Source organism: Oreochromis niloticus, linkage group LG12 (genome assembly GCF_001858045.2).
Source record: "Oreochromis niloticus isolate F11D_XX linkage group LG12, O_niloticus_UMD_NMBU, whole genome shotgun sequence".
NCBI classification, from domain to species: Eukaryota; Metazoa; Chordata; class Actinopteri; order Cichliformes; family Cichlidae; genus Oreochromis; species Oreochromis niloticus.
In genome coordinates, this window is record NC_031977.2 from 16,802,975 (window position 1) to 16,826,196 (window position 23,222).

Here is a 23,222-nt window from a genome sequence, read left to right on the forward strand (position 1 = left end):
ATGCTCACTCCATACTTGACAGATAAAGAGAATATCTGTTTCACTTGTCTGTGAGAAGCCTTTGCAGGAATGCAGCACATTCATGTTGTTTGCTGTTTTCCATTTTGTTATTCTGCAAACACACACACACACCACAGAAAAAAAAAAAACTAAATAGAGCTTTATCTTTATCTGTACCAACATTGCACAATCCCAATGAAGACCACCTCCTCTCTTATGTAACTTCCCCGCTGCAGTCATTCCCCCTTCCTTATAAGAGTCCAGCTGTTGTGGTCTTGCTGTAGTATACAGCTGCCTGTCATTTGACTTGTCGTCATGTTCCTTCGTTGTTGTCTGGCTTTGCTGGCTCTCTCTTCGCTCTCTGGTGCGTCTGATCCAGGCTGTGAAGAACTCATTAAGCCTCTGGAGGATCGTAGCAAGGTACAGTGTCCTCAGCACAGACATTCACCATGAAGCTGAACAGAGTTTAAATTGTTTTAACTCCCTGAGGCCTGAATCGTCATCGCTGATGCCCCTAGCTCTAGCAAAAAAACAAACAAAAAAAAAAACAGACTTGACCTTGGATGGTTAAAAAGGTCCCACTGGTGATTTTGCATGTATAAACTTATTATTATGTATGATCACAGAAACAAGTTATGAGCATGTTTATGCATGTGGTAAAGATGGTAAACTCCGCCTCCTGGTTCTTTAGAACCTGCTGTGAATCTCTTTGAAAATTGAATTTGCTTTTCTTTTTTTTCATCTTTCTCTAGCTTTTGGGAAAATGGATATTTTACGCTGCAACATCAGACAGCGAAGAGCAATTGAAAGAGCTTAAAACTGTGCACAGCTTCTGGGTCGAACAGACATCCATACCTGACAGTGAAGACATGCCCAGTCGCTTTGGACGCAAAGCGTAATTGTCGATATTTTCAAAATGATTTGTACTACCTTCAAGGCAGCGGTGTTAAACATAAGGCCCGTGGGCCAGAATCGGCCTAGCAACAACTCCAATCTGGTCCAGTGGACAATTTATGAAGATGAGAAAGAGGGCATACATTTTGAGCTTTTAACTGTACTTTCACAAGGTTTACAGTTTTGTAATGAGATGAGTTTGACACCCCTGCTTTGAGGCATCAAATGAGTAACATACTTTAACCTCTTGACTTTTTTCTTTGTTTTTTCATGTGCTTCTATTTTTTTCCTGCTCCTTACCAGGGATGGCAAATGTTATCATGGAAATGTCACTGCCACCTTCTTAGGAAACTCTTCCACAGACACGTGTAAGAGATCACGTTGTTAAACTTGCATTATCAAATATTCATTGTGATGTAAAACAACATGGCAACCATCTAATTTGTATCTTACAGATTACTATAACTCTACCAGTTATGAGCATATTGGCAAGTATCTGGCCACTTGCCCCGACTGCATGCTTTGGACAGACCACTCGGTGTCAGAGATCGGCGGCAAAACCACAAAAAGCAGAGGCTTCAGGATCTTCAGTGAGTTGCATTCGCCTGTCTGTGTCCATATGTGTCCAACTTTTAGGACGCTGTAATGTTAATAATTAGTTTCAAACTGTTTTTTATTGTTTTTGCCACTCTGTTGAAAATAATGTTAACACTGCCATCCCCTCCCTCCAGCAAAGACTGGGACACTGGAGGCCTCTCATCTCGAAGTCATCAAGAAACAGGCTGAGTGCCTCAACTTCACACTAGATTTATACTTTGCAAACACTACAGGTGAGATGCGTTCACCATCCACGCAAACAGTAAGCAGTACATCTAATGTAAACAATGACTCATCAGTTTGATTTCTTTCCTTCGTTTCAGATCTGTGTCCGTATGAAAGTGAAGCTGTAACAGATGCAAGACGGGACGAACAATAGAGAAAAACACATTTAAGCTCCTTTCACCCGATCTCTCAGATCTATCCTGTAACCTGAAATTACTCAAGTGTTTGAAGTGTGTATTCAGATGTGTATCACAGATGTGCTGACAGATGTGGAGAAAGCGCTCTTTCATCTTGCAGTGGGTTCAGTGCAGGACAAGGAGTTTGTAACAGTGTTAACTATGGCTGGGGGATTTTTGTGTGAATAGGTGCAATAGACTGATTTTACATTTACTACAAGATGCAGTAAACTGTGATTTCTGATTTTTCTTGTATTCACATAAAGATTTACAGAAAGAAACTGTGTGTTTGTTTTCTTCTGTTCTGTGTAAATCCGGTCTATTGGTCAAACTTAAGCAAGTCTTTCCTGTGAATTCATAACTAAAACATTTAAAATGCAGAGGCTTTTTTCCTTTAAAGCCACGCCCGTCCTATATTTTTCCATCATTGGCCTTAATGTCCCATCCTGACAGTTTTGCAGTGTCTGTTTTAAATTGATGTGTGGATTTTACAGTATGTGATATTAACTGTAACAACCACCTAACAGCATGCAAAAAAAAGAAAAAGAAAAATTGATTCTTCTCTGGTTATCCTTACCAGGGTTGGAGTCTGTCCCAGCTGCCATAGGGCAAGAGGCGGGGTACACCCTGGACAGGTCACCAGTCTGTAGCAGAGCTAACACAGAGAGACAGACAGCTATTTGCACTCACATTCATATTAACCTAACCCCACTAACTACATGTCTCTAGACTGTGGGAGGAACTGAGAGTACCTGCAAAGAACCCACGCAAACACAAAGATAACAACTCCACACCTCCACACAGAAAGGCCTTGGCCAGATGGTGGAGTCAACCCCAGGATCTTCTTGCTGTGAGGCAACAGTGATAATCACCATCACACCATACTGCAGTGTGGTGGTTAGCAAAAAAAATAAATAAGTGATAAGTATGTGGTAAAGATAGTAAACGCCTTTCTGAAGGTAAATACTGTTTTATGTTCTTCTGCACCTGTTAAACGCACATCGTGCTGATGCAGCAGGGCTTGTCTGGATGCTTCTTGCACTCCACCTGAGAGATTCATCCAAGGAACAGCGACCCCAGCCGGCAGTTTCTAACTAAAAAGTTAGCCTTTTTAAAAAAAACAACAAAAGAAAATATTGATTCTCCTTCAAGTCCTGCTGCAGACTAGCGACCTGTCCTGGGTGTACCCTGCCTCTTGCGCTATGACAGCTGGGATAAGCTTGATTCTCCTTCCACTGCATCTCCTTGGTCTGAGTTGAAATGCTGTTTCCGAGAAAACCCCGTGCACAAAACGTGCACTTATTCTGTTATTTTGGTTGGTACAAAACTCACCGACTCAACAGCTGTACTAGTTTTTGAACTTCTCTTGGTAGATTGTGCTGGTTGTTACTGGGTGTATCTGTGTTTATGAATTAGTGCACTCATAGCAGTGGAAGGTTTTACAAATGATTTACTATCGGTACATATTTGTGATTGCAGCCTTATGCTAATTTGCCCCACTTAGCCCGCTTCTTAAATCTAACCTTTAATATTTACCATTTAGCACGCGCACACTCGCATCACCAACAAACACCAAATGAAGCATTATCTCTATTGAAACCAGCCTTACATAATCCTGTTACACAGTCCAATCAGCCCCTCTGCCCACCCCCTCTCTTATGTAACCTCCACTGAAGTCATCCCAGCCTCCCTACAGGAGCTCAGCAGTCCTGTTCTTGCTGTATGGAGCTGGTTGTCGTTTGACTTCTCATCATGCCTCTTCATTATTGTCTGACTTTGCTGCTCGCTCTGTTTTCTGATCTAGACTGAGGGGGTCAGGGGTCAGCCATTTATTTTCCCAGGGGGTCACATGAGAAGAGAAACCAGTACTGTTGTGGTGGGCCGCACCAATAAGCAGATAAAAAGATCAGATTAATACTGAGTGTGATTGATCACAGAAATGGTACACTGTCCTCAGCAGAGATATATATTAATCACATATTTTGAAAATGTGATTTAAACCTAACCCAAGTCACTTTCAGTAGAAATGTTTGTTTCTGCGATGACTGTCAGAATTGTGAAGCTGTATAAATTGTGAGATTATTCTGTTATCATATGTTACCTTATATATGTAATCAAAGTAGTTGAATTATGATACTGCTGTAGATCATATTATACCCCTTAATATAGAGTGTGTGATCAGTATGTAGTTTTAGTTTGCATTATACTTCTGACTTAAAAGAGTGTGAAAATCATTAGATCTATTGGATTGACCTGTATTACTCGACACTGTTGAATGTGTTACACTGTTTCTTGACATTTCATACTGCTGAATCATGAAGAGAATGTTGTGTGCAGAAGACCTTGTGCCGATAATAGAAGAGACGACCACATTCCATACCCCCACCTTTACAGAGAGCAGAAAGACAGGGAGCCGAGGTCATAACTTAGGCGCCGTAAGAGAGAAAACATGTGAATGTTTAGGCTTTTACGACTAGGTGGGGGCCACTAGGGGCTATAAAAGGCTGAGTAACCCGTCACCATTTTGAGACTTGCTGTGACCCTCTGCAGGCAGGTCTCCCCATCATGATGGTTCTTATGCTCTTAAGTGTTGAATTGTATGGAAATAAAATATTGTTGATTGAGCATTTATACACCGAGTATTGTCCTTCCTTCAGCCCAAAGATTAAAAGAATTGGGAGATTTTAACAACTTGGTGCCTGGTGACCCGGATCTTTGGTGTGCTGAGGAGGGGCAGATTTGGCCTGTGGTGAGATCGTGGGGCGAGGCGAACAGAAAGGACCGGTCCAAACAGAAAGGTAAGCACAGCCTGTTGTATTATAAATACCAAATGTGCATATTGGGCTTTCCAAATTAATCTGTTCGCTGAGTTACACGTATTTTCACATTAAATTTGTCGGTGTCTGGTTTTTGGCGCAAGATACTAACAACATAAGTTGAGGCTGAATTCCAGTGTGTCATAGGAACTGCCTCTAGCAAGAAACTAATAACATACTACGTTGAGTCTAGTTGCAGCTGAACTGCTTCTAGCAAGATACTAATTACATACTACGTTGAGTCTAGTTGCAGCCCACTTTACCTTCCACATTTAACTTTGTCTAAGACTGGCTTCTGTAGCAATAATACATTAGAATCTTTGGAGACGCGGCCATAAGTCCAGTACATTGAATAGAGGTTTTGAAGTGGGTTATGGTGTCGGTTGAGTCCTCATTGATGCGGCCATGAAATTAGTATAAAATTAAGGTTAAGCAGATACTGGCTTACGGTGCGGTTGAGCGCCAGCAACGCGTAATGCGAAACACGTCCGTAGGTTTTGGTTTATGATGCGGCCGTGTTCTGGTGATGCGGCCGTAAGTGCAGTAGTGAGGGGTTGCTGGTTTCAGCACATTGAAAAGAGGTTAGACGGTGGTTTATGGTGTCGGTTTTGAGCCTCGAGGGCTGCGGTCATAAAATTATAAGTAAAATATTTACTTCACCCCGATTAAAGGTAAAGTAGACGCTGGTTTATGGTGTCGGTTTTGAGCCTCGGGGACGTGCATCACTTCTGTTTTATGATGCGATTTTGCCCCGTGGTGGCGGCCATAAGCGCAGTGAAAGGGGTACATGGTGTATGGTGCGGTTGTGCTTCGGAAGAGTTCTAACAGTTGAGCTTAGAGGTTTCTGTGTAAATTTCCGCTGGTGAAAAGCGCTCTCTGTGGGTCTCACTGCTGGTGAGGCGCGCTCTGGGCGTTGTGTGTGTGAAGCGCGCTCTGGGTGCTGTTCTGTGTGTGGGGCGCGCTCTGTGTGTGAAGAGTGAACACAGTGACAGTGGCGGTTGATGTGTGAATAGGAGGACATTAGTGCGAAGAGAATGCTTTAAGATCAAAGGTTGACGCCTAGTGGACCTGTGGAAATTAATTTTGCCCTGGGGTTGGCTCCCCCACCGTACGTTGGACGCGGCGTACGGACCAGCGGCGTCTGGAGGTCCAGGCTTATCACCTGAGAGCTGAGGGCCCTCAAACGATAACAGAATAACACTGGTACGGCCGTGTAATCACGGGTTCACATTTATTCTGGAATAGAACAAGAGGATGCTTTGACATCTAAGGTTGAGTTCTATATTAGTCGAAAAACAGAGGTTAGAGTCCTCGTTTCAAAAAATAGAGGTTAGAGTCCTCGTTTCAGTGACGTTTCAGTGGTTAAAATTGTTGTGTGCCTGTCCCCTGATAGCGTGAAATTACGAACAAAGAGGGAATTTGGAGCCACATAGAGATAGACGGGCATAATTGGGTGTATTACTCTGTGGTGTAATAAAAAATAATAAAAAAAAGGAGAGAGAGAGAGTAAGAGGTGTGTAGTGGAGAATTATTGAGAAGCAGAGAGAGGAATATGTTGGGAGACTGACGTGCAGTTTGCGCTGTCAAGGTGGGCGTGTTGCCTGCTTATCTGTTTAACGGTGATGACAATGATATTAAATAAATCTCTTAGTGTGTTAATACAGGAAGCTACGGACCTGGACCAACTGCCCCCACAAGCACAGCGGCCGAAGCAAAATTATAGTAATGGGAACCACACCCAGCACGAATCAGCAGCTGTGGAAAAGGCAGCAGCGAGGAGAGAATTAGAGGAGAAATTAAGAGAAGTTTTAACACAAAATTGGGGCCAACAGACTTGTGGAGGTTGGGAAGGTGTCCGGAGCATCACAACAAAAGGTGAAAGAAAAAGACACACAAGTAGAGAAATGTGAGAGAAAGGCTCCTTTTAAGGTAACGCCTAGTGTGAGAAAAAGTTAAAATTAACCTGCCTACAAATGCACACACATGCAATGAAAAAACAGCTTACACTCATGAACATGTGAAGACTTTCCAGCAAGGTCAAAGCAGCAAAAATTAACATACACCTGTTTTTTGTTTTTAATGATGAAGTTTATCCATTACTAACAAATAAACCCTCTGGGTTGCAGGACAACAATTTACCTTCAAAGAAAAAAGAAAATAAAGAGACTGGTATGACCAACCAGTGATGAAATAACAAATTTAGTGGTTAACAGTCAAATTGTGAGATGTTTTCTGATGATTGAACAACACAAGTGATTAAAGAAAATTTCTCTTTTGTGAGTTTAAAAATTTGAACATGTGCATGTTGTCCTGTCAACTTGGTGGGTTATCAGTTGATTATAGTATGGGGAAAAAAAAAAAAAAAAAAAAAAAAAACCAAAAGGGGGAGAGAAGGCTGACACAGGGCCTGGCCTGGTGTTTCTCCCCTCTCTTTGTAACACAGCCAACACAACATCATTTTCCTGTTCGTACACTTCTGTTTGTTTTTGTTTTGTTTTGTTTTTTTGTTTTTTTTCTCTCTTTATGTTTAATTACAGGCTGCTTTGCCGGCCCTGAAAGCCGAGGCTGACCTGGACTCCTGCTCTCCCCTCTACGTGACCCTGACCAAATGCTGCAACAGCTGGACCCACAACAACAACCTGAAAATGTCAACAGTGCTGCAGGAAGGCGATCTCATGCAGCAGAGACGGAGAGCACTAAAACCTAAGGCCCGTTTCACTACACGGGGGAAAAATTCCCAGACTGCGTCAGCTGACAGAGCTGTGACGAGACGCCTGCCAAGCCCGAATGAAAAGTAAGGCCGAAAAAAAGAATGCTGATCTTGATAACTCTGCATTAACACTGTGCAGGACAGTGATGGACCAACACGTATGATCGGGCAGCAAAAGGGCGTGACCGAGACCGAAGGAGCAACTGAGGTCAAAAGGCACCTCAGAATGGACAAAAACACAGAAGAAGATGCAGGTTTCACCTACGGTGAGCATGGACATTGGAGAAAGGACTGCCCCAATTGGGGTCAGAACCAGGATGGACAGAACTTCGAGCAGCAGCAGCAGCAATGGTCGCAAACAGATTGAAAAGGAGGAGGGCAGGACCCCAGGACATGCTTCAGGCCGTGGTTTACCCAAGACACCAGAACAGGAAAGTGATGAGCACAAACACACACAAACACACACATCTACATACACTGATGAAAAGAAACACACACATGAACAGATGTGCACTCGTTGATTGAGTGAAAAAGGACACACACACACACACACACATTGAAATGCTGATTCACTGAGAAGTGATCCACACACATACACATACACATGCACACGCTTGTGCAACGAAGAGTGATGCGCACACACACACACGCTGATGCAATGAAGAATGCTTTGCTAACAAATGCTTATGCTGATATGCAAAATGCTGCACACAAATATCCCAATACATAATTTTTATGAGGAGCCATTGATTACCATTGATTACTCAAAATGTGTTTTATGTCACCCAGAGGACATTTATGTAGATTTTAGGGGTAAGTGTCATGGTCCCTGTGCCTCCCCGGCCAGCCCAGTGTGGCCACAAGTGTTTGTTGTTTCTCTCTCTCTCTCTCCCCTACCTGTCTGCCTGGGCGGAGCTCTGACTGGGCTCCCGCCCTTGGCCCACGCACCTGCAGCTGATCGCGAGTGATTTGCAGTGGATCTCTGGCTCTTCTTAAGGCTGGGGCTCTGAGCTATTCGTCGCTGGAATATTGAGTAACCTCGGTAGTAAGCTCCAGAGTGTTAGTTTCTTGTTGCCTTTTGGCGTTGTTACTTCGTGTGATTAATCGCTTGTTTCCTGTGGACAGGAATCCCTTTCCCTTGGTGCCCTGGGTGTGCTTAGTTGCTGGTGTGCGGTGTTTCTGGATTCCCTCGTGTGTGAAGAGCCCCTTTCCCGGATTCCCCTGTGCCCTGGATCCCCCTTGCCCTCTCACCTGTATATAGTCGCACCTGGTGTCGTGTATCAATAAAAGGAACTGTATTTTAGCTGCCTCGTCTGCGCTTGAGTCCGTCCACCATCGTGACAGTAAGGTCTGAAACAGTTTGGTTATGAAAACAATGTCTGTGCGTGATGTCTGTTTATGGCTCAAGGCCTTGACTGAATTCTTTGCTGTGCTTCACACAGCCCTGATGAGGAACAGTGGCACAGAGTGAAAATGATGAATTAATAGTGTAAGTTTTAGGTCGGAGTACGGCATTTTCTGTGATTGAAATTTAATTCAAGGAGGAACAAAAGGTGTCACGGCACCTGAGGTTCTCATTCCCACACAATATTGTCCCGGCAGGAAGCAAAACGTTCCTGTGAATTTCTGGTTGATTTTTTGGTTTTGCTTAGCGCTAGCTTGATTTTATCAGTGAGCTTTGGCTTGTGTTCTTTCTCGTAAGCGAGAGAGGGATAGTTTTATGCTTGGACGTGTCTGCAACGGGCCCTAGTATGTGTTATTTTTAGTATTATGTTGGTTACGTCTGTTTTCGTTTTTGTTACAGTGCACTGAGATAAGAAAATCTGAGAGGTGTGATCCACCGATGGTGATATGTTGTGAGTTCATGATTTAATAATCAGCTCTTTAAACCAGGCCTAAGAGATTGAAATTTAAAGCGCTATAAAATATTCTTACTGAAAACAGTTGCAAAGTGTGCTTCTCCATGATTATAATTGGCATGGGAGAAATTCCCTTATATGGGACACTGATCACGTGAGAAGTCCTGAGTCTAAAAGGATTGCAGCGAGTCAATCCAATCCAGTCCAAAAAACAAGGAATTATTTTCCTTTAAAATGATGATGTCATCTTGCTGGTGATGGATGCTCGAATAGGTCGCGCGTGAGACTCCATTATCAGCAACATCTGGTATGAATGGGTGTGAATGAATGCATGTGACTGGACTGTGATGGACGGACTAAAAGTTTTGACTGACTTGATACTGAGACAATGACTGCACCAACTTTAGGATTAGTAAATGCCAACAAATAATTCACCTAGCCGGCAAGAGAAGGGTGGATGCTTCGCTTTGTTTTGTTTTGTTCTTGCAGGAGCAGGAGGATAAGAGAGACTGAAGAGGAGACGGTAGCTTCACATGAGAGTGTGGAACTGCAGATTTAACCCTTTGGTTGCTAATGCTAATTTTGAGTTCTGAGATATGATGTCACTAACCTTCTCTTTTAATTTTCTAGCTCCGGTGAATTGACACATGGGAGTGTGTCAAAAAGGGGGGAGTGGAAGTTGAGTTTGAACATCAAACAATGGAAGTTGAGTTTGAACATCAAACAATGGTTATATAAAAATTTTTGACTTTATTTGTGTGTTCAATAATTTAGGTATGGTAAAACTTAAGCTTAGGGTATGTTAGACTTAGAAATGGTTCATTAATTTTTGATTTCTTTTACACACACATAGATTATGATTAGAATAAGTCCCTGGGTCAGAGAGTCCTGAACATAATATATAATAGATTATCAAGGCTAGGGAGAGAGGTGTTTTGGTTTTCTGTCTCCCACAGAGAGAGGAACAGACACCAGACGAGGACACGGAGATATGAGGACCCTTCACAGCAGAGACAGACGTAGGGACTCCCGAGACAACAACTGGGGTCAAGTGTCATGGCGTTTGGGCTCCTTGAGAAGATGGATCCCATAAACACAGCAATAACCCTGAAGGGGTTGGCGAAAATCTAGGAACACCAGACCAACGAGGTTCGAGAGGATCTTGGTAAAAAGGGGGACACGGCGGTGACCCCAAAATACACAGATCTTTGTTTGAAATCGGGGCAGAATAATCCCCTGATCTGTGCAACGACTAAAGGGTGGTCTAACCCCGGAGGTCGAAGAAGAGCAGAGAATCACCCGACTGGAAGACACTGGTAGCTGCAGCAATAAAATAAAGGTTAAAAGCTCCTTAGACAGAGGTTCTAGTCTGAGTACATTTGAGAGGTATAAGGTGGTACCAAAATGGGAGTGGGAAACTGTAGCACCAAAATAAAGCTGTGGGAGAACTGGGAGTGATGGGAGTGTTATCTGTACTTTGTTGTTGTAATCACAGTTTTTCTTGCATCTGAACTGCGTAAACACAGAGGTCATTCTACATGTGGTCCACCCATAAAGGGGGACAGAGGGCCTCAGGACCAAGAAGAACTGGAACTTGTAACGCTGGAGTGTATGTTATAAGTGATCTCTTTTTTAAGAGATCAAAAGGGGGAATTGTGAGATTATTCTGTTATCATATGTTACCTTATATATGTAATCAAAGTAGTTGAATTATGATACTGCTGTAGATCATATTATACCCCTTAATATAGAGTGTGTGATCAGTATGTAGTTTTAGTTTGCATTATACTTCTGACTTAAAAGAGTGTGAAAATCATTAGCTCTATTTGATTGACCTGTATTACTCGACACTGTTGAATGTGTTACACTGTTTCTTGACATTTCATACTGCTGAATCATGAAGAGAATGTTGTGTGCAGAAGACCTTGTGCCGATAATAGAAGAGACAGACCACATTCCATACCCCCACCTTTACAGAGAGCAGAAAGACAGGGAGCCGAGGTCATAACTTAGGCGCCGTAAGAGAGAAAACATGTGAATGTTTAGGCTTTTACGACTAGGTGGGGGCCACTAGGGGCTATAAAAGGCTGAGTAACCCGTCACCATTTTTATGCTCTTAAGTGTTGAATTGTATGGAAATAAAATATTGTTGATTGAGCATTTATACACCGAGTATTGTCCTTCCTTCAGCCCAAAGATTAAAAGAATTGGGAGATTTTAACAAAATCTTCTCAAAGTCTGTCATTCTGTGGCTGCTTGTCAGTAAACTCATACATAAAAACCTGAATATTCTGTTGATGTGTTAATGGTTTATTTTATATAGGTCATTTTATTTTTTCAGCCCTGTTGTTCTTTTTAAAAGTGCCTCAAAAAGTGGTATGGTATCTGGTAACCTTGATGTATTTGGGAAACAGGTAGAGTGCCTCAACTTCACAGTAGATTTTTCTGTGTTTGTCTGATTCTTAAGTTTACATTTTACATGTATTATCTAGAACTTATATCACATCTCTTGTAGGTTGAGTTTGTTATTTATAGTAACCTTTATTTTTGAGTCCTACTAGTTTTTATTCTCTAGTTCTGTCCTTGGTTATTGTCGTTAGTATTGTGTATGTAGTATTGGAGTTTATCCTGCCTTCCCTGTGTAACCTGTGTTAAGTTTCTGTCATTCTCTGCGCCCCCTTGCTGCTGTGTCTAGTTATTTTCCATGGTTTATTTCAGGAGGTTGTCTTAAGTTTAGCTTCCTTGTCTCATTAGTTAGAGTCAGTTCAGCAGTGTATTTTAACCCCCCAGAGCGTATAAAGTTCCCACTGTGCCACCCTCTAAATCTTTGTTACACATGTGGTCAGTCCATTTATTTGTCTGCATGTAATACTTTATTTGCCTAATTTTTAGCCATTTATGTCACCTCGATACCCCGGAGGACCAAGACCGCCCCTCAGATTACCGAATCAGGTAAGAGCCACACTGACCCCTGCAGGCAGCAGACTAGAGCTGGGCGATATAAGATTTTTTCATATCACGATATGTTTTTTTCATTTCAGGTGATAACGATATATATCACGATATAAGCCAAATAACTATATTTGAAATAATCAGCAGCTTGTTTTGATTTAAATATTTATTTCCCATAATAAGTTCAACAGGGTAGATGTACTTAAGGAACATGAGACTTCAGTTTCAGATAAATAAAGGCAAATATTGCAAACTACACAAAGGGCAGCCGCTAAAGCGTTTAAGTTTCAAAATAAAACAAACAAAACAGACCACTAAATTGTCAATTCCACTTAGAAACAAAATATTAATTCTAAAAAAATAAATCTTAGTTTGTTTTACAGTTTGTTTAAACAGTTTCAACAGTTACTTTAGTCTGACAAAAGCCGAATGACGAATTAGCGCTTTCAGTCAGAGATTGAGCATGCACCGCTTTATTGTATTTCCAGACTTGCTTTCGGCACAATTTACAGTGTCAGACTTGAAATAGCTGAAATACCTTCACACTACGAAACTTCTATGGCCTTTCCGTTCGACAATCTCTCCGGAATTGGAACCATCATCTGTTTTCTCTTCGATAACCTTCGGTCACGCTCTCGGTTGATTTTTCTCTAGTCGGCGCACTCATTTCCTCCATTACCCGGGCGGCACGGCGGCTGGCTGCTTCCCAAACAAATACACACGTGCGGCTTGGCACTTGTGCTGTACATAACAAGTCACGTGACGTGACGCTGCGGCTGTGATTGGTTCGGCTCTGCGCTACTTAATTTGGATTGGCTGTTCTTTTCTTCTTTTTTTTTTAAGAGCGCAAGAGGGATGAGGCCTATCGCAATAGTTTAATTTTTCTATCGAGAAAAAGTTATTTCGCAGTACATATCGTTATCGTTCTATCGCCCAGCTCTACAGCAGACGTAACTGAATTGTACAAATGAGCAACATAACAGTGATTATAACATTGGAGATGGATCCTCTTCTATCTGTAGGGTCTTGGAGGAGTTCCAGGGAGCCAGCCTATGTTACCGAGTGGAATGGATCCCACAAGACAGCAAGGTGCATGCCCACACTGAAACACGCACACATATAGTCAACAATTACTTTATTTAACAATAATGCAGGCAGGCAGGATTTTGTCTTTTGAAATAATATTTACTGTGCGATCATAGCCTGATTGAGGTTTTGCCCTTAAAACATGCACCCTTATGTATTGACACGACTAAAAGAGGACTCTCCACCTATAGATCATGGATTCCTGAGCCAAATTTTACCGTAGTAGCTGTCAAGATATTTCATTACAAAATAAATAAAAACCCTTATGACACTATAATTGGGATAAGGGAATCACCAAACTCAGAATGGGTTCCCGAGGGGAACGTGAAACAAGTTTTATGACAACGGTATATAAAGAAACAGTCGCCTTATTCATTGCACTGGAAGAATGGCACGTTTATGAGTTTTTAATAGTGTTCAGATAACCGTGAAGCCTAGTTGATAGCTACTCAGTGCTTGTTACCAAGATGAACTCATGGTAAGCCTCTCACTGATATACTATTATCATTAATATTAAAACCAGCATGTTCAGTATTCTTATGAATCGAGCATACTCCCATTTACGCAAACTACTCACTGCTCCAGACAACACTTAAATTATGCATGGGTGAAGATGGTGTTTAGGTCGAACCAACATCAGACCAAGAAAACGGTGTCACTGAAGCAGCTGTAAATTTTAGCATTTGTGCCATCTAAGTCTCGTTGCCTTAAAAATGCATGCTCGTCTGTGGTTTGAGTCACCAAAGTGGCCACAAAAATATGATTCATTAAGTAAATTGTACAATAAAGTGTATTTAAAGCAGAATTTAACATTAGTTAACCACTTGGGTACAAAGTTATGACAACATAAAAGGATTTTTATGTCAAGAGGTACCTCATCTGAAATGTTTGTCTGGTCAAACAGGGATTTCAAACTTGAAATACCAATAGAGTTTGGTCCAGCTACTCCCACAAGGTACTCTGTGAGAAAGCATATGCTGTAGTCAATAGATATCGTTTTCTTTTTGCATGCTGCAACCATGATCCATTTCAGTCTTCTAGGAGCTTTGTCTGGTTGTAGTTCTTTTTTCTCCTCCTCTCCCCTCATCTATTAATTAAATTGTTTTCTGACCTTCCTAACTGTTTCCGACCTGTCTTCCCAATGTGATGTTTAAGCAATATATGTATGGTCAGAAGGGGGTGAAATTTTCATTGCAGTTGTACGTGTAACATTGCATGTGATAATAAAAGGCTTGATTGGTTGATTATTCAACATGAGTTGACATTTACCTGACATTGTGAAGGAGTCGCAGTTTCTGTAAGGATGTAAGAACATAACATGTGGATGTGTTACACTTCTTTTTCACAAGTTAATAACAATCAATAATTTTCATTCCATTATTAACAAGCTATCACACGATGTCCCTGGGACAACATCTACACGATGTCCCAGGGACAACTTTAACACAATGGCCCTGGGACAACATCTACACGATGTCCCAGGGACAACATTAAGATGGATTACTGTTAATCTCCATAGAATCAAAAACTCATGTCCAGTTTCACAGCTATGGACCAGTTAATTATGTTTCCAGGTGATATTTTGATTCATAGATTCAGCACACAACCATTAGTCTAGGCAATTTTTCCTGACAACATTTCTAAGACAACTAAATTTACCTGTCCCTTCATAATGCTTCATAATACATTGACAATCAATTCTCTGTCTTGAGCAGCGGTACCCAACCCCCGGGCCACGAAACTCCAAAAAAGTTGGGGAACGCTGGTCTAGAGAACACTGGTTAGCTAATGCTGTCGTCAAGTAGCCTATCACTAGCAAACAAACAGCAAGCCAAGTGAGGAACATATGTATAATGTTTACCGTTTATTAAAGAAAAGTATCCTAAAAGGACTTCAAATTCGGCGGACAGGCGGCGGTTTCTCGCAAGTGAAGCGGAGTGCTGGATTGACAGACAGAGGCGGGCACAAGTGAAGAAAATTTGTTTTAAGGCGGGTATTTCGAAGTCGCAGAAGTATAACGTCACAAGAAGGTGATTGGTCACTTGCAATGTTGAACCTGGAACAACATTTATTATGATGATGTGGGAACAACGCCAACACGAGGATATCAGATCGTCCTGTGTAGCGGAGAGGAATGTGAGGCTCCTAATGTAGACATGCAGAGGCAGATGGTGGTGAACTAAAAGTGAGCCATTTATTCAGGCTGAAGATTGGAATACAAAATAACACGACATCAAAGAAACACAAATAAAATACAAAAGGGAACTGAAAAGATAAACTTCCTGGAACCTAAACTGGGAATCAACACCAGGGCCAGGGGGCACAGGAGCTGGGAGACACAAAATTAAGATGACTTGACATGCTGGCAAAGGATGAAGGGAGACTGAGACAATATATACATAGGAGGGTTGTTGGGGGAAGTGGAGACATGTGGGTTAAAATACACTGCTGAACTGACTCTAACTAATGAGACAAGGAAACTAAACTCAAGACAACCTCCTGAAATAAACCATGGAAAATAACTAGACACAGCAGCAAGGGGGCGCAGAGAATGACAGAAACTTAACACAGGTTACACAGGGAAGGCAGGATAAACTCCAATACTACATACACAATACTAACGACAATAACCAAGGACAGAACTAGAGAATAAAAACTAGTAGGACTCAAAAATAAAGGTTACTATAAATAACAAACTCAACCTACAAGAGATGTGATATAAGTTCTAGATAATACATGTAAAATGTAAACTTAAGAATCAGACAAACACAGAAAAATCTACTGTGAAGTTGAGGCACTCTACCTGTTTCCCAAATACATCAAGGTTACCAGATACCATACCACTTTTTGAGGCACTTTTAAAAAGAACAACAGGGCTGAAAAAATAAAATGACCTATATAAAATAAACCATTAACACATCAACAGAATATTCAGGTTTTTATGTATGAGTTTACAGACAAGCAGCCACAGAATGACAGACTTTGAGAAGATTTATACAGCTTCACAATTCTGACAGTCATCGCAGAAACAAACATTTCTACTGAAAGTGACTTGGGTTAGGTTCAAATCACATTTTCAAAATATGTGATTAATATATATCTCTGCTGAGGACAGTGTACCATTTCTGTGATCAATCACACTCAGTATTAATCTGATCTTTTTATCTGCTTATTGGTGCGGCCCACCACAACAGTACTGGTTTCTCTTCTCATGTGACCCCTTGAGAAAATAAATGGCTGACCCCTGACCCCCTCAGTCTAGATCAGAAAACAGAGCGAGCAGCAAAGTCAGACAATAATGAAGAGGCATGATGAGAAGTCAAACGACAACCAGCTCCATACAGCAAGAACAGGACTGCTGAGCTCCTGTAGGGAGGCTGGGATGACTTCAGTGGAGGTTGCATAAGCGAGGGGGTGGGCAGAGGGGCTGATTGGACTGTGTAATAGGATTATGTAAGGCTGGTTTCAATAGAGATAATGCTTCATTTGGTGTTTGTTGGTGATGCGAGTGTGCGCGTGCTAAATGGTAAATATTAAAGGTTAGATTTACTAAGCGGGCTAAGTGGGGCAAATTAGCATAAGGCTGCAATCACAAATATGTACCGATAGTAAATCATTTGTAAAACCTTCCACTGCTATGAGTGCACTAATTCATAAACACAGATACACCCAGTAACAACCAGCACAATCTACCAAGAGAAGTTCAAAAACTAGTACAGCTGTTGAGTCGGTGAGTTTTGTACCAACCAAAATAACAGAATAAGTGCACGGTTTTTTGTTGTTGTTGTTTTTGTGTTTTTTTGCCTGTCCCGTTTGGCTCTTTTGCCATCAGAATTATTGTCTAGAGACGAAGACAGATGCCCAACGGATTTACCATTTCCAAATTGACCATCCCAGCCTTGCCGTAATGGTCCATTTGATTCACCTTTTATTGTTTATTTTATTTTCACTTGCTGAATACGGGACAGACTTGACTGGAGGAAAGAAAGGGGAGAAAGAAAGAGGGAAAGAAAAACAGCTGAGAAGAGGGACGGGGAAAAAGGGCAAAAAACAAAAACCAACAGAATAAGCAGACAAAAAATACATATATCGATCACCTGGATCACCTGTTGAGAAAGAAAAAAGAAAACAAGCAGAAGAAAACGAGAGCAATAGAATAAACAACATCACAATGATATATGGGAATATGACAGTAAATACTAAATATTAAACATTATTGTGCAGCACGTAAGATCGACAGCGCACAGTGTGCTTTGAGATAGGAGCCAAAACGGGTGTAGTTTGTGTGTGTGATCACCCATGTGTACACCTGTGAGCATGAACGCGCTTGTTTTTTTAAAAGGTTCCTTCATGTAATGATCTGCTAGAGGGTGTGGGGGGCCACTGCCCTGTCCTCCAGGGCATGAAGCAGGTATGGAGGAGATCAAAACTCCATACCTGAACACAAGAGACCAAGGAAGACCAACAGAGGGGCAGCCGCGTCACTATCCCAGAAAGAGCTGAGGAGAGTCCCAGATGAGGGGTCACTCAGCAGCCGCGGAGCAGAAGCCAGGGGGGGTTGCAGTGACGTGCCCGTGAGCTCCGCCGGCAGCCAGCTGTGCCTGAGTGACCGAGCCCCGGGCCGAGAGGCCGAGGGCACCCCACCCCCGAAGTGGCCCGAGCGAGCCCCAGGCTCCAGGCCCCGATAAGCAGCCACCAAGGAGTGAGCCGGTGTGTGCCTGGGCGCCCATCCCCGGACACAAAGAAACACCAACGCACCGATGTCTGAGGGCGTCCGCCACCAGCAGGGGAAGTGGTGGGGGGAGATAGGCCTCCAAACCTTGGAGGGCCTGAGATGTCCCCAGAGAGGTGGTGTCTGATACCCAACCTGACATATAGACACAGACATACAGGCATACACAGATACAAACATCCCCACCCTCATGCTCTCATAAGCAATTACTCCACACTCAACCAACGTGGAGACAGACATAAAGACACGCTGTACACACAATCACACTCCCCAAGCATACTCTAAGAACCGGGTCTAGGTACCCTTGCCCCTGGAGGGGGAAGCTGCACCCAGACCCAGGTGGTGTAACCCTTTTCCCTGCGGTGGGGAGAAGCAGACCGCCCCGACTCCGCAGCAGCAGGGAGGCCCCACATTCCAGACCCCAGTCGGACGGCCAACTCCTCCTCCTAGCCTCCCCGCTCCAGCAGGCCGCAGAGAACGGGGGTGTGAGAAGACTCCAAACCTCCCTCCGCCCGCTCATATGTAGTGTTGATGTATGTGTGTTCTAAGGTGCATTTAAAACCCAGGAGGGCATGGAGCTACCTGCCAGAGAGCAGCAGGTAAGCGCATAGCCCCTCCTGCTAGCCCTCAATGTCTACGTGTATTTAAAATTGAGAGGTGGGCAACGACGCCAGGGGTGAGGTGTACACCCTGATGGTAATTTGGATTCCGTGTAGATCCTATATGTATGTGTAATGAGAGTGTGAGTAATGTGAATGTCTAAGTTGTGGGATAAAATTGAGGCAGAGGCAGCCAGAAGGGGACAGGGGGGGGGGGGATGCCTCCTCTGCACCCTGGTGACACACCCCTACCCCAAGGCCCTGCATGTGTGGGTGATTGTGGTGGAGCGGGAAGAGGGAGGCAGCTGGAGATGGGGAGGGAAGGAAGGGAGGGGCAAGTGACCCCTCCCTGGGGCCAGCTCCCCCGCTGACCCCAGTAGGCACCCCCATACTCTGCAACCCGCCAGGGAAAGGGGGCCCAGGCCCATCCGGACCGGGGCCCAGTTTACCGATAGTAAATCATTTGTAAAACCTTCCACTGCTATGAGTGCACTAATTCACAAACACAGATACACCCAGTAACAACCAGCACAATCTACCAAGAGAAGTTCAAAAACTAGTACAGCTGTTGAGTCGGTGAGTTTTGTACCAACCAAAATAACAGAATAAGTGCACGTTTTGTGCACGGGGTTTTCTCGGAAACAGCATTTCAACTCAGACCAAGGAGATGCAGTTGAAGGAGAATTCATCCATTAATCAAGCTTATCCCAGCTGTCATAGGGCAAGAGGCAGGGTACACCCAGGACAGGTCGCCAGTCTGTAGCAGGGCTTGAAGGAGAATCAATATTTTCTTTTGTTGTTTTTTTTAAAAAGGCTAACTTTTCAGTTAGAAACTGCCGGCTGGGGTCGCTGTTCCTTGGATGAATCTCTCAGGTGGAGTGCAAGAAGCATCCAGACAAGCCCTGCTGCATCAGCACGATGTGCGTTTAACAGGTATAGTGTGCAGAAGAACATAAAACAGTATTTACCTTCAGAAAGGCGTTTACTATTTTTACCACATACTCATCACTTATTTATTTTTTTTGCTAACCACCACACTGCAGTATGGTGTGATGGTGATTATCACTGTTGCCTCACAGCAAGAAGATCCTGGGGTTGACTCCACCATCTGGCCAAGGCCTTTCTGTGTGGAGCTGTTATCTTTGTGTTTGCGTGGGTTCTTTGCAGGTACTCTCTGTTCCTCTCACAGTCCAGAGAAATGTAGTTAGTGGGGTTAGGTTAATGTGAATGTGAGTGCAAATAGCTGTCTGTCTCTCTGTGTTAGCTCTGCTACAGACTGGTGACCTGTCCAGGGTGTACCCCGCCTCTTGCCCTATGGCAGCTGGGACAGACTCCAACCCTGGTAAGGATAACCAGAGAAGAATCAATTTTTCTTTTTCTTTTTTTTGCATGCTGTTAGGTGGTTGTTACAGTTAATATCACATACTGTAAAATCCACACATCAATTTAAAACAGACACTGCAAAACTGTCAGGATGGGACATTAAGGCCAATGATGGAAAAATATAGGACGGGCGTGGCTTTAAAGGAAAAAAGCCTCTGCATTTTAAATGTTTTAGTTATGAATTCACAGGAAAGACTTGCTTAAGTTTGACCAATAGACCGGATTTACACAAAACAGAAGAAAACAAACACACAGTTTCTTTCTGTAAATCTTTATGTGAATACAAGAAAAATCAGAAATCACAGTTTACTGCATCTTGTAGTAAATGTAAAATCAGTCTATTGCACCTATTCACACAAAAATCCCCCAGCCATAGTTAACACTGTTACAAACTCCTTGTCCTGCACTGAACCCACTGCAAGATGAAAGAGCGCTTTCTCCACATCTGTCAGCACATCTGTGATACACATCTGAATACACACTTCAAACACTTGAGTAATTTCAGGTTACAGGATAGATCTGAGAGATCGGGTGAGAGGAGCTTAAATGTGTTTTTCTCTATTGTTCGTCCCGTCTTGCATCTGTTACAGCTTCACTTTCATACGGACACAGATCTGAAACGAAGGAAAGAAATCAAACTGATGAGTCATTGTTTACATTAGATGTACTGCTTACTGTTTACGTGGATGGTGAACGCATCTCACCTGTAGTGTTTGCAAAGTATAAATCTAGTGTGAAGTTGAGGCACTCAGCCTGTTTCTTGAAGACTTCGAGATGAGAGGCCTCCAGTGTCCCAGTCTTTGCTGGAGGGAGGGGATGGCAGTGTTAACATTATTTTCAGCAGAGTGGCAAAAACAATAAAAAACAGTTTGAAACTAATTATTAACATTACAGAGTCCTAAAAGTTGGACACATATGGACACAGACAGGCGAATGCAACTCACTGAAGATCCTGAAGCTTTTTGTGGTTTTGCCGCCGACCTCTGACACCAAGTGGTCTGTCCAAAGCATGCAGTCGGGGCAAGTGGCCAGATGCTTGCCAATATGCTCATAACTGGAGGAGTTATAGTAATCTGTAAGATACAAATTAGATGGTTGCCATGTTGTTTTACATCACAATGAATATTTGATAATGCAAGTTTAACAACGTGATCTCTTACACGTGTCTGTGGAAGAGTTTCCTAAGAAGGTGGCAGTGACATTTCCATGATAACATTTGCCATCCCTGGTAAGGAGCAGGAAAAAAATAGAAGCACATGAAAAAACAAAGAAAAAAGTCAAGAGGTTAAAGTATGTTACTCATTTGATGCCTCAAAGCAGGGGTGTCAAACTCATCTCATTACAAAACTGTAAACCTTGTGAAAGTACAGTTAAAAGCTCAAAATGTATGCCCTCTTTCTCATCTTCATAAATTGTCCACTGGACCAGATTGGAGTCGTTGCTAGGCCGATTCTGGCCCACGGGCCTTATGTTTAACACCGCGGCCTTGAAGGTAGTACAAATCATTTTGAAAATATCGACAATTACGCTTTGTGTCCGAAGCGACTGAGCATGTCTTCACTGTCAGGTATGGGTGTCTGTTCGACCCAGAAGCTGTGCACAGTTTTAAGCTCTTTCAATTGCTCTTCGCTGTCTGATGTTGCAGCGTAAAATATCCATTTTCCCAAAAGCTAGAGAAAGATGAAAAAAAAGAAAAGTAAATTCAATTTTCAAAGAGATTCACAGCAGGTTCTAAAGAACCAGGAGGCGGAGTTTACCATCTTTACCACATGCATAAACATGCTCATAAATTGTTTCTGTGATCATACATAATAATAAGTTTATACATGCAAAATCACCAGTGGGACCTTTTTAACCATCCAAGGTCAAGTCTGTTTTTTGTTTTTTTTTGTTTTTTTGCTAGAGCTAGGGGCATCAGCGATGACGATTCAGGCCTCAGGGAGTTAAAACAATTTAAACTCCGTTCAGCTTCATGGTGAATGTCTGTGCTGAGGACACTGTACCTTGCTACGACCCTCCAGAGGCTTAATGAGTTCTTCACAGCCTGGATCAGACGCACCAGAGAGCGAGGAGAGAGCCAGCAAAGCCAGACAACAACGAAGGAACATGACGACAAGTCAAATGACAGGCAGCTGTATACTACAGCAAGACCACAACAGCTGGACTCTTATAAGGAAGGGGGAATGACTGCAGCGGGGAAGTTACATAAGAGAGGAGGTGGTCTTTAATGGGATTGTGCAATGTTGGTACAGATAAAGATAAAGCTCTATTTAGTTTTTTTTTTTTTTTTCTGTGGTGTGTGTGCGTTTGCAGAATAACAAAATGGAAAACAGCAAACAACATGAATGTGCTGCATTCCTGCAAAGGCTTCTCACAGACAAGTGAAACAGATATTCTCTTTATCTGTCAAGTATGGAGTGAGCATCAGCACAAGTATTTGACAGATTTGGGTATGGTGGCACAGAAACAAACTACTTCACAATAGCAATATAAAAATAGTAACATATGAAAATATTACAATGGGCACAGATGAATTTGTATCAAAAACAGCAACCAAGCCAAAGTAATGAATAACACACATAAATAACAACTGCTTGAGAGAGACCAAACAATTTATTTTCATCTGTTCCTTGGCAGAAAGTTAAGACAACTATTCTGCTTTAGGTTCCAATAAACAGAAGTAATGGATGCAGTCCCTTTGAAATGTCTACACAAAAGTCTACTTGTGCATATAGTTAGCTTTAACTCTTTTTTGTTTTGTATTCCAAAAGGTTTTCATTTTCTCCAGAGGATGTCTCCCTTTCAGTGGTTATCGATTGTTCACATTCATTTTCACAGACTGTTGGAATGTCGATGCTGGCCAAACGTTTCTTGCTAGAATGCAATGGCCTAATTTTGCGTGCATTATCTGTCGTCTTTATTTCGTACTGACATATACCTTTGCCTACTTCTTGTTTTGTTTTTAAGACATTTGTATGCAGTTCATCTATCATTGCAGTAATGCCCTCTGGAATGAATGCCCACTGTTTAAATGTGTCTAAAACAGCATTTAGTTTTCCAACCGCATCTTCTGTGCATTTTTTGTCTGTGCTTTCAACTACAGGAGTGTCATTCAAAGTTGATAAAGGACTTTTCAGAGAGTTTTTCATTTGTTTAAAATGGCTACAAGCCACCTTCAGGTAAGCACATGTGT

General features: G+C 42.4%; 2 protein-coding genes and 1 long non-coding RNA gene across 3 annotated transcripts; 2 read left to right on the forward strand and 1 right to left on the reverse strand.

The window, feature by feature from the left end:
- The first annotated feature begins 258 nt into the window (after nt 1–258).
- LOC109194303 (uncharacterized) lies at nt 259–2,173 on the forward strand. Its single transcript, XM_019365207.1, has 6 exons — nt 259–420; nt 753–895; nt 1,198–1,262; nt 1,350–1,484; nt 1,626–1,724; nt 1,815–2,173. Exons 1-6 carry the CDS (start codon nt 316–318, stop codon nt 1,868–1,870), a joined length of 603 nt encoding a protein of 200 aa, XP_019220752.1. The 5' UTR covers nt 259–315; the 3' UTR covers nt 1,871–2,173.
- Nucleotides 2,174–8,032: 5,859 nt separating this feature from the next.
- On the forward strand, nt 8,033–9,479 carry LOC109204502 (uncharacterized). Its single transcript, XR_002063997.2, has 2 exons — nt 8,033–8,460; nt 8,544–9,479. It is a non-coding gene; the product is annotated as an uncharacterized LOC109204502 (long non-coding RNA).
- A 10,805-nt stretch (nt 9,480–20,284) lies between these two features.
- On the reverse strand, nt 20,285–22,218 carry LOC106096596 (uncharacterized). Its single transcript, XM_019366230.2, has 6 exons — nt 22,033–22,218; nt 21,557–21,699; nt 21,190–21,254; nt 20,974–21,102; nt 20,734–20,832; nt 20,285–20,643 (listed from the first exon to the last, which is right to left on the reverse strand). Exons 1-6 carry the CDS (start codon nt 22,135–22,137, stop codon nt 20,588–20,590), a joined length of 597 nt encoding a protein of 198 aa, XP_019221775.1. The 5' UTR covers nt 22,138–22,218; the 3' UTR covers nt 20,285–20,587.
- Between the last annotated feature and the right edge of the window lie 1,004 nt (nt 22,219–23,222).